General features: G+C 44.6%; 1 protein-coding gene across 5 annotated transcripts in view; it reads right to left on the bottom strand.

The window, feature by feature from the left end:
• Positions 1–1,535: 1,535 nt before the first annotated feature.
• The window catches only part of wwp2 (WW domain containing E3 ubiquitin protein ligase 2), a 54,916-nt gene continuing 42,654 nt past the window's right edge, over positions 1,536–13,797 (bottom strand). For 3 of the 5 annotated variants that reach the window (XM_034534011.1, XM_034534010.1, XM_034534014.1), the window contains 12 exons: positions 11,711–11,839; positions 9,862–9,940; positions 9,640–9,711; positions 9,080–9,168; positions 6,865–7,024; positions 4,926–5,059; positions 4,218–4,358; positions 4,017–4,137; positions 3,632–3,736; positions 3,464–3,560; positions 2,892–2,964; positions 1,537–2,257 (listed from right to left, as the gene is read on the bottom strand). In XM_034534011.1, coding sequence (XP_034389902.1) covers positions 2,158–2,257; positions 2,892–2,964; positions 3,464–3,560; positions 3,632–3,736; positions 4,017–4,137; positions 4,218–4,358; positions 4,926–5,059; positions 6,865–7,024; positions 9,080–9,168; positions 9,640–9,711; positions 9,862–9,940; positions 11,711–11,839 — 1,300 coding nt within the window. In that variant the 3' untranslated portion in view covers positions 1,537–2,157. Of the gene's footprint in view, positions 2,258–2,891; positions 2,965–3,463; positions 3,561–3,631; positions 3,737–4,016; positions 4,138–4,217; positions 4,359–4,925; positions 5,060–6,864; positions 7,025–9,079; positions 9,169–9,639; positions 9,712–9,861; positions 9,941–11,710; positions 11,840–13,797 lie in introns of all 5 variants that reach the window. The other 2 variants (XM_034534013.1, XM_034534012.1) reach the window with 2 other exon arrangements.

Genomic DNA, 13,797 nt, shown 5'->3' with positions numbered 1-13,797 from the left:
TCGTAGTTTTAGTAGAACATGCAGCGAAAACATCTGTAGTAGATATGACATGAGTTTATGTGATGGAAGACGTAGAATAAAATAGAACAAAGCACATAAAAACACTGAGTGTGTGAAGACTTAACATACTAAAATACAACTCGCAAATGTATGAAAACACATTAAGAATGGAAGAAAGAAATAAGGTTATGCATTATTATTATTATTATTAATAATAATAAAATAGTAACCACAGTATATATACGTATTTATAAATAAAATGTATCAGGCAGATATTTAAGTGATTTTTGTATGTTTCATTATTAGTTTCGTACTATTTTATTATGTAGACTATTATTATAACTCCTTTATACACTGATGAATGGAGTGGAGTGCAAACACCTGGGATGACTTATGAAGCAGAACGTAGGAGACATGCGGCCGCTGTCACATCCGGGTCCTCCAATCACAAACGAGCTCGATTGACGACAAGTTAAAAATCTCTAAAAAGTCTCAAGTTTACTGTGAATTTAATTTGACATCAATATTCTCACAAGTGTATTGGTTACATACAAACATAAACAACCAATGGAAATATAGGTGAGATATAATATAGGTGAAATATAGGTGTCGCTAGCGAGCATACAAGATAATATATTTGAGATACAGTGGGTCAATATGGCACTCTGACTTCTTGCATCACATTTCCTATTAGTCTTGTCCTTATTAGCGAAAACATATCTATTGTATTATTTATTAGAGGACTGATGTGCTTCTTATGTCAAAAAAACTATAGTGTATTCCAAGTAGTCGGTAAAGGTATAAAGGAAATTGTAATAGTTGTTTACACACCGAGCCCTTGTGCTCTCCTGATAAACGTCCATGAAGTGACTTTATGCTCCAGACTTCCGTCATTTCCTCCGTGGACCAAAGACCCAATGATGAGGACCGCTCCGCTTCTCTGGGCTCATCTCATGGAGACACACACCTCTACGCTTTCCGAGCTCGGACGTAGGTACTTGAACACATCTTTCACACCAACGTCAGTCATTCAATTATTATAATGAGCAAGCTGATTTAGTCTGCAGCTTGTTGTGTGCATTCTTACCTTTAAAAAAACAAACAAAGATTACATGATGGCATTAAAGTACTAATATACATTTTATACCCAAATAGATTTCCATAGCTTGTTTCCATCTTATTTTGTCAGTGTAAAGTAAATGTATTGTAAATTAAATCTGATCAGACCGCATCCGCAGTTTTTTGTTAAATTCTAAATAAATAATATATTGATCCAGCCCACCAAAAAAACCTTCAACTTTGATTCATGCATGTTTAGAGAAATATTGAAGATGTTTAAACCACGTTTTCACTGGCAGTGAACACTAAGGCGTCTAATGCTTCAGGTTCCCTCCGAACTTTGTGCTGCGCTCCCGTCATGCTAGCATTGTCATTGTGAGCATGACCCCCCTCCTCGTCTTTAGTCGTATTTATAATGAGAACCCTGAATATATCACGCCAAAGTCTCTCCAAAAAAATTAATAAATAAAAACAAAGCAGATTGAAATCTCATTTATTTTAGTTATGTACAGAGGGGGAAAAATGCTGAATTTCACAACAGAAAAATAAAAAATAAAATCACATCTCATCTCTCTACCCTCTGAAACAGAGGTTCACTATTTCATGATAACATCTCTCTCGTAAACACACTCTCTCTCTCTCTCTCTCTACTTTAGGATGTCACTCTGGTAGATATGTTATACTGCATTTGCGCGTAGCTGTGCTGCTGCCGCGTGAGTCGCTGCTGACGTTAAAACTATCCGGCTGTCTGGTTTTCGGTGCATTTCAAAGCGGTGAGTAGAAGTGTGTGTGTGTGTGTGTGTTTGTGTTGGAAGGGGGGGGGGGGGGGGGGGGGGGGGCGACTCTAGTCAAATATAACTCTCTGCATGTGCCTTCCTGTCAAACACACAGACATTCACAATGGCATCAATGTGAGCAGCCACACACACACGTACACAGGTAAGAGCACACACCAGCCGACTCCACAGGCGTCATGAGGGGGCACGGCAGATGACGGATGATTTCTCAGCCCTGTGATTAACAAATGCAAAAAAATAATAATATGAAGAACCAAAGAACTATCCCAAGGGTTCTCCTCTCCAGTGGCCCCGCGTCTCGTCACTCCTGTCCGAATCCCTCCGTCTCCTCGATGGCGAACAGGAGCTTCTCTCGGAGCTGCTCCAGGCTCCTGTAGGGCGGCAGGTCCAGACGGTTGAAGCTGTGAGGACGAGAGCATTGTGTTGTTACGTGTATTGGTTTGACAGACATGTCCCTGTCGGTGTTGTCCACTTACAAAAACAACAACAACATCTACAGCTTGATACTCTCTAAACTATGGACGTCTCTGCGGTCCCACAATCCTACTCACCAAATGACCGTACTCGTCATCCGACTCCACCCAAGAGTAACGTATGAATGTATTTTAGTGTTTAAAGGTACTATGTTTAACACTTCCAATAAAGCAACCCGGTGTTTGGTTCTGTTTATGGATGCCCTTTGTTTTACTACACAGGCCTTTCGGTGTGTTTGAATCCTCTAATTACCTCCCTATATAATAGTTTTCATTGTCAGTGGCGGAGTCCGCCATTCCAGGAAATGATGCACCATGTAATCCAGTAAAAAGGATCTATTATTAAAGGTGCACTTGCTAGCTTTTTGGAGTCTTTTCAATGCAAATGCGTAAATTCCAGATGATGGAGACCTACGTCTGATAAATAGTCGGCATGCTGTCACCTCACTGAGACCACGTGGTCCGACTGATCTGATCACAGATGACACATTGAGCCTCAGTCTTCCTCTCGCTGTGAGAAGCAGATTATTGTTGCTACACGACGGACGAGTCAGCGGCTCACCATGTGTGGCTTCTTGGAAGCCAAGTCTCCTTCCCCACCTTGTCTATGCAGAACTTCTGGGGACCGTTACTTCCTGCACAGGGAAAAGAACAACAGAGGTTATTTCATCATAATGGTCTCACAAAAACACTTAACGTAACATTATTCAAAATAGGATACATTATCATATAAAAGCCGGGATTAAAATATATAAAAATGGGTAAAAAGAAACGTCTTACAACATAATGTACATTTACACAGCTCTAATTCTATCAGTACATGTTACACTCATCTCTTTGCTGCTCAGTTTCTCTTTTTAACAAAAATACTTGTGTCATACACCTGTTTATTCCTGTTGTTCACTTCTCTGATCAGTGGAAATGAAGCGTAATGTGGATTGTTCACATCAAAAGCTAGAGGGGGATACCCTCAGTGAAGTGAAGGGAGGAGACGGACACAAGAGTTTATTCACGGCAGCTCAACATCCATCAGTAAAGAAACGGAAAAGTGAAGAGAGGAGAAACAGAGCAGCAGAATATGAATAAAACAATCTAATGGAACAATTGAATTTCAACAAGCACACGGTCATGTACCTATGAGCTCAGTGAAGCCTCCGACAGGCAGCCGACAGGTTCCAGTTACAAACTGAAGCAGACGGATTCTCTTCTCGTTGTCCATCTCTTTCACCACCTGCAGGAACACGACTCTGTCATTCACTGGACAGTGTGTGTGTGTGTGTGTGTTTAAAAGTGTGTCCGTACCTGCCAGAACCAGTGGATCTGCTTGCTGTTCTTGGTGTAGTGTCTGTAGATGGTGTTCTTCTGCCAGTCGGCCATGTCGATCTCCTGCATCCCACACAGCATCAGCTGAAACAGACCACGTCGTGTCCTTTAGTATGTTTGTCTGCCTCAATGGGAAGAACAGCGTTGCCTCTACTCTAATTGACTCTGATAACACCGTGACTCTGGATTAGTCTCCAAGTAGCTCTGAGTTTGTGCACCTTTCAAAGATTATTTAACCACTTCCACTCCTTTCGTCCGGTGTGTTCGGGAGACTTAGCCGACTTTCAGAAGAACAATTAGACCAGTGAAACACAGCTGCCCTAATGGCTTCTCCCTCCCTCCAGCTCTCCCCGCTGCTCCTCACCTCCAGCTCCTTCTCGTCGAAGTAGCGGAGCCACTCCAGGGGAACCACTTCGTTGAAGCCGTCCAGGAAGGCTTTGGTCTGCTCCTCCACGCCGCGGGTGAACCTCCAGTCCGTCAGCAGGCTGAGGGGAAGGAAGAGCGGCAGGTCTTGATGAGTCGGCTCTCCACCGCGGACATCGACTTTTTGCTGACGTTGACTCACCTGATGTACTCCTCCTTGTTCTCCTCGGTGACCAGCTCGTTCTCGCCGTCGTCCTTCAGCTGGTGGGTGGAAACCTTCCCGAGGATCTCCATGTCCTGTGCAAAGTACAGCTCCACGCCGCACTCCTCCAGATTGTTCTCTCTGGACACACACACACACACACACACACACATTAATCTGACTGTTCTCTAACTTCCCGTCATCTTCGGCCACCTCATTAACCCCCCCCCCCCGTTTTGAATCCGTGACCTAGTGTGGCAGGAACTACCAGAGGAGGAGCCGAGCACTTTGCTTATTTGTCTTGATTGATTCATTCTGTACACATGACATCTATTCTTCTGTCCATCCGGGGAGAGGGATCCTCCTCTGTTGCTCTCCTGAAGGGTTCTTCACTTTTTTCCCTGTCAAAGGTTATTTTTGGGGAGTTTTTCCTGATCCGATGTGAGGTCAAAGGTCAGGGATGTCGTATGTGTACAGATTGTAAAGCCCTCTGAGGGGAGTTTGTAATTTGTGATATTGGGCTATACAAAATAAACTGAATTGAATGTGTCACATCAACAGCATCACGACTGTACAAGATGCAATCCCGTAACTTTTCAGCTGTGTAGAGCCCAACTCTACGCTCCCGAAAAACAGATTATTTCTCCTCTCTTGAGCATAAAGCCACAACCACCCACAGGGAGAGCTCGCCCATCCTGCGGTACTTACTTGACCCACATGATGGAGTTAAAGAACTCGGGGTCTATGGACTCCAGGTCCTTGAGCGTGGGTTTCTTGTCCAGCATTCGCTTGTAGAACGGCAGCGTGAAGCCGGTGTCGATAAACTTCCCGTGGTACAAAGCCTGCAGGGGAGGATGCGGTACATTAGGAACCACGACAAGGAACTCAGTAATATACATAACAACATAGTGTGTGTTCCTTGAACTCCACAGATTTAACAAAATAGAGCAGTGCTGCCATTTTGTGACCGTGAATCACCGGGATTGTTTCGTGCCCATTCAAGTGTTGGAACGGTCTTAACAGCCAGTCACCTCTACAGGAAACATGAATGGGGCTTTCATTTCTGTCCGTGTGACAGAATTCCCTCCACACCTGCTTATGACAAAACAATAACTGATATCCACGCGATTGGTCCAGAGGGGAACTGACATCGTAAACTGCTACCATGTGTGATTCTGTACCTTTTATCCGTATTTCCATGGTGAGAACTAAGTCATAATCCTTGCTATGTGTGTGTGTGTGTGTGTGTTCAGCCAGATGGAGCTGTTTAATGTAAAAAATGTAAAAAACACAGAGGGATCAGAGCTGTGATGAGCCAAGAACAACACAGACGCCCACTGACTGACTGACTCAGACTGCTCTGTCCTATTGTATTCTGACTAAGCATGTGTCTGTCTCACAGCCAGCGACACGCGCGCACACACACACACACTTATAGACAGAGTGTCAGTGGAAAGTGATGCGTAAAGGTAAAGAAAAGAGGGGTTTGGGAGAGACCACCATTTTTTATAAGGGAAGTCAGCAGAGTGCGTTTCCTTGGGACTAAATATAGTCAGCCGCTGGCAGACGTGGGCTGGGTGCGGCTGTGAGGTCATAGTGTGGGTGAGGGGTGGGGTGGCAGACAGAAGAAGGGGTGGGGGTGTCGTTTTTGGGAGCGACAGCTTCCTGGAGTCGACTCCAGAGAAAGAGAGAGACATTATGGTACATACTTTCCATCATGTGTAGACACTGAAGGTTGTGTAATGAATTGTACACTTGTGTCTCGCACATATGTCTGGAAAATAAACATACACATGTGGGCACAGTGGTCCAGTCTTTGCTGGTAATTCTAAGGGAAGAAAATCTGGTTTTATGGTTTATACTCCTTGGCTTTGAAATGACCCGTCTAATCCTCGCAGAATCAGGAATCTCTTTCAAATCCCTTCTTGAAGCGCATTTTTACTGACTTGCTTTCATGTGATGTCCTCTTTTCAAGGCTTTTATTGCTTTTATTATTATATTCTCCAGGAGGTTTGTGCAAGCCGTTGCATGTGTGTATCTGTGATCAAGTGTGCTCCTCTGAGTCTGTCCACGGTTAATCTCACATTCTGCTGCAGCAGACTGCATACTATTTTGGGTGGCCAGTAACAGCTGCATGCTTATGGACCTTTTGTGGTTGCGGTGAATAAAACTCTGAAAACCTTTTTTATACTGCCATTGACTGCCTCCTCTCACTATCAGAACTACCAGTACACACACTGCTGCTTACAGCATTCTTACCATAACCAAGCATAACAATAGTCAGCATGCTAGCAATTAGCACAAGCTAATTCAAATGGTAACAGCTACCATGAACAATAATTTAAAAACAGTTGAGTCATCTAAACGTTAAAGTAACGAAGACCTGGCGAGGATGTTCATGTGGTGCTGTATGTTCTGTACCTGTAGCATGAAAGCATGCTGGATCTAGCAAGCTAACTACCCAACTAGCTAGCCCCTAAAAGTAGTAAAATGTAACAACTTAACGCTGGACTGGGCGTGTCTTAGCCCCCCCCCCTCACATCCCGGCCCATGTTGATACATTTCACGCCTCCAGGGTAAAGGCACCATGGGAGCCAATCAAATCGCACGGATGATTTTAATAAAACTATTCCAGGGTGAAGCTCACCATGGCGATGAAGCGGCCAATGAAGCGGAAGTATGTGAGGTGGTCGGGGTTGATGGAGGAGGCGGGGTTGATCTGCAGACAGTAGTTGTTCTTGCCGGCGTATTCAAACAAACAGTACATGGGGTTCAGCACCTCGTGGGACAGCAGGAAGAACCATTCCCTGCAGAGCAAGAGGACATTACAGGAGATATGAGAGGCTGAGCGTCGACAGCAGGGAGCTACTAGTACTTGTTTATTTTTAGAAATGTTTGATGATTCAGAACTAAACAAGACTAGTTCAGAGGAGGAAGCGGAGGAGTTTGTTTCATCACAACTGAGACAAATAACACATTTTGAGGTTTGTGAACAAGAACAGACGATATAGAGAAAACAAAACATGAAAACAGTCACAGCACATTTAATCTATTAGTACATGATCAACCAGCACCGTTTATAGAAAAGGATAACAATTATAAATAACAAAAGTCATTGTCTGAAAATGGCAGTAAATTTATTGTAGCTTAAGCACACCGGATTTTAAGATGAGTTGTCTGAATCTCATTTATAGTCTGTATAGTCTTAGAGTCTGTAAGTTTGAGGCAGGTCCAACTTTAGGTGCCACTCCAGTGAGGTTGGTTGTATTTTCTCCAGTTTTGCCATCACCTAATGTGCAGTTTGACTTTCTTTCTTTGTTACTGTTGTATATAATAAAGTATGTTGAAATAAATCAGGGTTCCCAAATCATGTCAGCTATAATCTAGCTGGTGACACACACATGTGTTCTCTGTGTGGAAGTGTGATTCAAAAGATGGGCAGTCTGTGGCGATAACTTCCCTATGAAATCATGACGCATTGGTTGTTTCATTAATATAATAATAAAAACACCAGGTACCAGCCAGCACTGGCTATACGTTTACATTTGAAAGGTAATGTAAGTTATGACTTTGTAACCTGAATAAGCGACCTAACATAACATAACTAAACATTGTAGTCCATAAACCATTTGACTCTTAAAAAAGGTTTTCCAGGACACATGGGAACCCTGGAACTAGTCAAATTAAACCTTTAAATATAATTATATAAAAAAGGTTAATGAATAAACCCAAAATTAAATTCTGACTGAATATATCCTGAATTAAATCCAAATCTGAAAGAATAAATCCTAAATTAATTTAAACTCTGAATGAACAAATCCTGAATTTTATAAAATTCTGAATGAATACATCTTGATCTAGAATAAGGCCACATCTTCTGAATGAATCAATAGAAACCATTTATTCAACTCTCAGAAAAAGATGGAAATACACAAAATGTATAATTAGAACTTAAATGAGAATAAGACTCCTGATCGATTTCTTATGGTAATTGTGTGTCAAAAAGAAGAGTTATATCACTGGAGTGTGGTATGAATTAGAATATAAATACATCAACAGACCTGACACATACATTACATGGGTACAACACATATAACATGAAGGATAAATACAACAGAATCAAATAGACACAAGGAGAGTGTGGAAGGATGCATGTTAGACAGAATGAGGGCCCACTAGCACCACCACCACCACCATTAGCTGCAGCACCTAGCACTCCCAGGGGCCCCTGCACTCCCCCTCAGGGTTTATGGGTGGGGGATATGGATTGACGGACGGATGGACGCAGACACCTCACAACATCCCGTCCGTGGTTCTACCCTGTGGTAGAACAGCATGATGTCACCTACCATAGGGTAAAACCACTGACGTGACACCGGAGACAGAGACACAATGTACAAAAGAAACAAAAAGGAAAAAAACAAAACAAAACGGGGAATAACTCGATGAGAACGCCGCCAACACAAAAACAACAACATATAAAGAGAGGAGGACCTGGAACACAGCGGGATGGGGGATACATGTGATGGGTGGGTGAGGGAAGGAGGACAGAATGAAAACAAGTTATCCAACAATAAAGGATTCACAGAGAACATGCTCAGCACCTCTAGCCAGGAACCCCTTAAGCCCATTGCCTCTTCATGATCTCTTACAATAATCTCAATTCAGCCTGGAACTGCGGCTAAAACAGATTAAATGTGCTTCCAGTGGAGGAGGAAGCTGAGGCAGAGACGGAGAAGAGGCAGGGACAGGAAATATGCACCACCGTCACCAACAATACCAACCAATGGGTTAAACGTAAGGGGGGGGGGGGAGACGTGAGAGGAAGAAGGAAGGCGCGTTTGTTTTGCCGTTGTCCTCACCTGGCGATGCCGCCGTAGTCCAGCCCCTCCTCTCCTCTCATTATGATGTAGAGTCTGCGGCGCAGGTCGTACGGCTTCACATTCATGATCTGACGACAAGATGTGTTATGTGAGAAATCATTCTTAACGGGCAACAACTGAGAATTATAGAAGTCAAGAACAAAGTGCAATAAATGTATATTTTCACCTTTAATTCAAATGTACGGATACTTGTGTTCTCGGGCGGCCAAACTGCGGCTACTAGATGTCCACTAAAGTTAGTGAAATTATCTCAATATCAATGATCTAATACATCTCAACCAATGCTTTACCATTTATGTCGGCTCTGTTTGATACATATTAGACACATATTAGACAAGTGGACAGAAATCCACTAAATGTTTTGGGGGATTTACAGTCAGGAACACGTCTGTCTTCTTATAATGAGTCCAGACACCAGAACAATAAGCCACTGATGTGTTCATGTCCCCTCTTGGGTACGTTTGCTGTGCTTTGAGGGTGAAATGTTGCAAACGAGACATGCGAGTGTGGAACAGCTGTGCGCTCGGTTCCTCTCTGACCTGCTGGAACGAGTCCTCAAACAGCGTCTGTCTGGACACGGAGATCTTGACGTGGCTGGGCAGGGCGTTGGACTGGACGGAGGGAAACACAACACATGCATCGACAAGTCAGAAAGAGAGCTCCGTGTGGGGAACACCTTCTGTTCACTCTTTAGATATGGACAGCTGCTGGTTCCTTCAAACTCTCGCGATGGGTTATAATCTGCCAACTTTAACACTTACATGGCACAGGAAACGGAACTGGTGGTACTTCCACCTGAAGCTGCGGTCGTAAGCACCGGGTGAACCGCCCTGCCGTGACCTGCACACACACACACACACACACACACACACACACACACACACACACACACACACACAGAGAAAAGAGAGGGACGTGGTCATTTTCTACAACCCACCAGAGGGTTTGATAAACCCTTTGTTTTTAAAATCACCAAATCTACAGCCTTTATCAATGCGTGAAGCTGCACAAACAGACGTTATCATCTTTCCGATGGTCCTTGAAAACACCATGAGCAACGAACACTTTCATCAGGAAAAGCAACCAAATCGAAGTTCAGAAATGTGTTATTTCATCAAAACCACTTTCCTCTACGCGTCTCATTTAAAATGTTGCCCAAAATAAACCATTGGCTCAAACAAATCCTGTAGAAAAGATTAAAATCTGCTCTCCTCAGCGTAACTGTGAGCCATGATTGACTCGGCTGAGACCAAAAGAATCTGTGAAACGTTGCCTGAGCTGCTGAACGCAGAGCGGAGAGGTTCCAAAAATGTCAATAGTTCAATGTAAATAGCATGTGGAGCCTCATTTTGTTCGTCCAATATTGAAAACTTTGTGTGGGTAAAATGTTAGATTCCATTGTTTTCCAATCTGAATTATACACAGCATGATAACTGTGGTATACGGCACTAAAGACATTTAGTTCTCTCCATCTTGGCCACGAGTGGCCGTTTCCATAGAGATGAAAAACGAGGCCGCAGGACGTCAAATGTGACAGGAATTAAAATCATTTAAAAAACCACCCTGAAACTGCTCCGGGTCCAGAGTAATTAAGAATCCCTCAGGTTCAGGTCAGTGAATATCAAATCCACACCGGCCTTCTGTTCTGTGTCTCACACAGAGGTGAGACTGCAGCTGTGTTAGTATAAGCACCACACGCACACACACACACAGACACACACACACACACACACACACACACACACACACACACACACACACACACACACACACACACACACACACACACACACACACACACACACACACACACACACACACACACACACACACACACACAGGATATGTGCTTTGTCAGCACTGGAGAGGCTGAGACCCGGAGAGAGAGAGGGAGTAAGAGAGAATGAGAGGAACAAGAGAGAGAATGGGAGGAGAGAGAGAGAAAAAGAGATAATGAGAGAGAGAGAGAGAGAGAAAGAGAGAGAGGGTTAGAGATGATGAAGGAAAGGAAGGAGGCCTCTAATGCGTCTGGGTTAGGAAATGGAGACCGCGGCGGCGGAGCGCTGCAGGATCCAGAGTGAGAACAGTGAAGCCCTCCAAAACCAGCGCACTAAAAATACGTTTGGTTATCAGCATGGAAAGCAGCGCGCACAAACACACATGCACGCACACACACACACACACCAATGCAGTCTGCTGTCGCACATCTGCACATTCTCCTGACTTCTGCGGTGAGATGTGAGACCGCTTCAAGGCAAGGCAAACATGCACAAGCTAAGGGGATGAGGTAGGTGTGTGTGTGTGTGTGTGTGTATACATGTTGCTGTGAGGTTTTAAGATTCTGTCTGGCCCAAAGAAATAAAAAAATGATGGATCAAACATGAGCTCAGTAAAGATGCAGATCAAAATGAGAAGAAGAATTAGACTAAGTTACAGTTTTGATCTTTCTTCATGATATTTGAAGACGGGATAGTTTGAACTGATACTTGCAATGTCAGGCCCAGGCAAAATCAAGGTAAAAAGGAAGTGGGTGAGCCTCAGGCTGTCAGTGCCTCGGCCTGTGACACACTAGAAGCAGGTTTCGGGAGGAAGGGCTGAGAGAATATTTACCCTGACTCAAACCCGGGCCGGGGGTCTTTAAAGGTGGTGGTGCGCAAGTTGTGGTCCACAAAATATCGGACTCCCTCCGCGGTGTACTTCATCTCCCAGCCCGGGGGCAGGGGGTGCTCCTTGATCATCCTGCAACAGGGAGAGGGGGGCAGTGAGCACGGTCCCAGCCCAAAAGGAGGGGGGGCCCCGTCCTGGGGATGAAACTGACACACCTCCCCGCCACCCTGTGGATCTGAAGCCCCGGCAGAAACCCCTACTGCTTCCAGCTACTAAAGACGAGTGACTCAGCAATATGTCTTAAAGGGACAGTTCAACCCAAAGGTAAAAAGCACAGATTTGCCCTCTGGCCTGTAGAGCTGTTTATCAGTTGATTTGGAGATATTGTGCCTTTTCTCTAACACGATGGGACCAGATGATACTCGGCATGTGCTGCTCAAAAAACGCCCCCAAAATGACAACAGGAACGTCTCTCTCCAGAAATCACGACTCAATTACTCTAAATAATCCACAGAGCTTGTTTTATGGAGGAACTATTTCTTTTCACTATTTCACGCCGTAGTACCTTCATGAAACTGCTCACGGCAAGTGAGAACAGTCTCAATGTATGTCAGACAAGGCAGACGCATCGACAAGCGATGTCTCCAGAACTACCCGACTCAGGAAAGCTCGACAGGTGAGAGGAAACGTACGTAGTTTAATGTGGCCATCAATAACTGGCTCCACCAGGCCGCGGCTCAAGCCTCTCATGTGTCATGTTTGAATCACAGAGCTAAATACTAGAAAAAGCAAGCGACCTTCAAAAATAAAAGAAATTGAAAATCTCCTCAAAAGATTAAAACGACAGAAGGTCATTTAACAAAAGACAACGCTGTTCTGCAGATATCACGAAATCCTTAAAAAAAACAACTGATAATCACCTGGACGAATTAAAAAACACGCGGGAAAAACATTAAGGTGATATTTTCATGAATGTCAATTTAGTAAACTGATAACAAAACATTAACATTCAGTTGAAATAAGGACATTTCTAATTTATGGCAACAAAAAAAAGGTTTTCGGGTGAGAAAGGTTTTTGCTGATTGTGTAAATAGCGTGGGAGCAGTGTGAGTGGCTACACTCTGCTGTGAGGCACAACCCACGTCGCATAGCCGAGATGTCGCATAGCCGAGACGTCTCAGAGACGAGACGTCTCAGAGACGTCGCATAGACGAGACGTCGCATAGACGAGACGTTGAGATGTCGCATAGACGAGATGTCGCATAGACGAGACGTTGAGATGACGCATAGACGAGACGTCGCATAGACGAGACGTTGAGATGACGCATAGACGAGACGTCGCATAGACGAGACGTTGAGACGTCGCATAGACGAGACGTTGAGATGACGCATAGACGAGATGTCGCATAGACGAGACGTTGAGATGACGCATAGACGAGACGTCGCATAGACGAGACGTTGAGATGTCGCATAGACGAGACGTCGCATAGACGAGACGTTGAGATGACGCATAGACGAGACGTCGCATAGACGAGACGTTGAGATGACGCATAGACGAGACGTCGCATAGACGAGACGTTGAGATGACGCATAGACGAGACGTCGCATAGACGAGACGTTGAGATGACGCATAGACGAGACGTCTCAGAGACGAGACGTTGAGATGACGCATAGACGAGACGTTGAGATGACGCATAGACGAGACGTCTCAGAGACGAGACGTTGAGATGACGCATAGACGAGACGTTGAGATGACGCATAGACGAGACGTCGCATAGACGAGACGTTGAGATGACGCATAGACGAGACGTCGCATAGACGAGACGTTGAGATGACGCATAGACGAGACGTCGCATAGACGAGACGTTGAGACGTCGCATAGCCGAGACGTCGCATAGCCAAGACGTCGCATAGACGAGACGTCGCATAGACGAGACGTCTCAGAGATGTCGCATAGACGAGACGTCGAGACGTCGCATAGCCGAGACGTCGCTTAGACGAGACGTCGCATAGACGAGACGTCGCATAGACGAGACGTCTCAGAGATGTCGCATAGCCGAGACGTCGCATAGACGAGACGTCGAGATGTC

The sequence above is a fragment of the Cyclopterus lumpus genome, chromosome 6, assembly GCF_009769545.1.
Source record: "Cyclopterus lumpus isolate fCycLum1 chromosome 6, fCycLum1.pri, whole genome shotgun sequence".
In the NCBI taxonomy this organism is placed as follows: Eukaryota; Metazoa; Chordata; class Actinopteri; order Perciformes; family Cyclopteridae; genus Cyclopterus; species Cyclopterus lumpus.
This window is presented reverse-complemented; position numbering and strand designations above follow the sequence as displayed.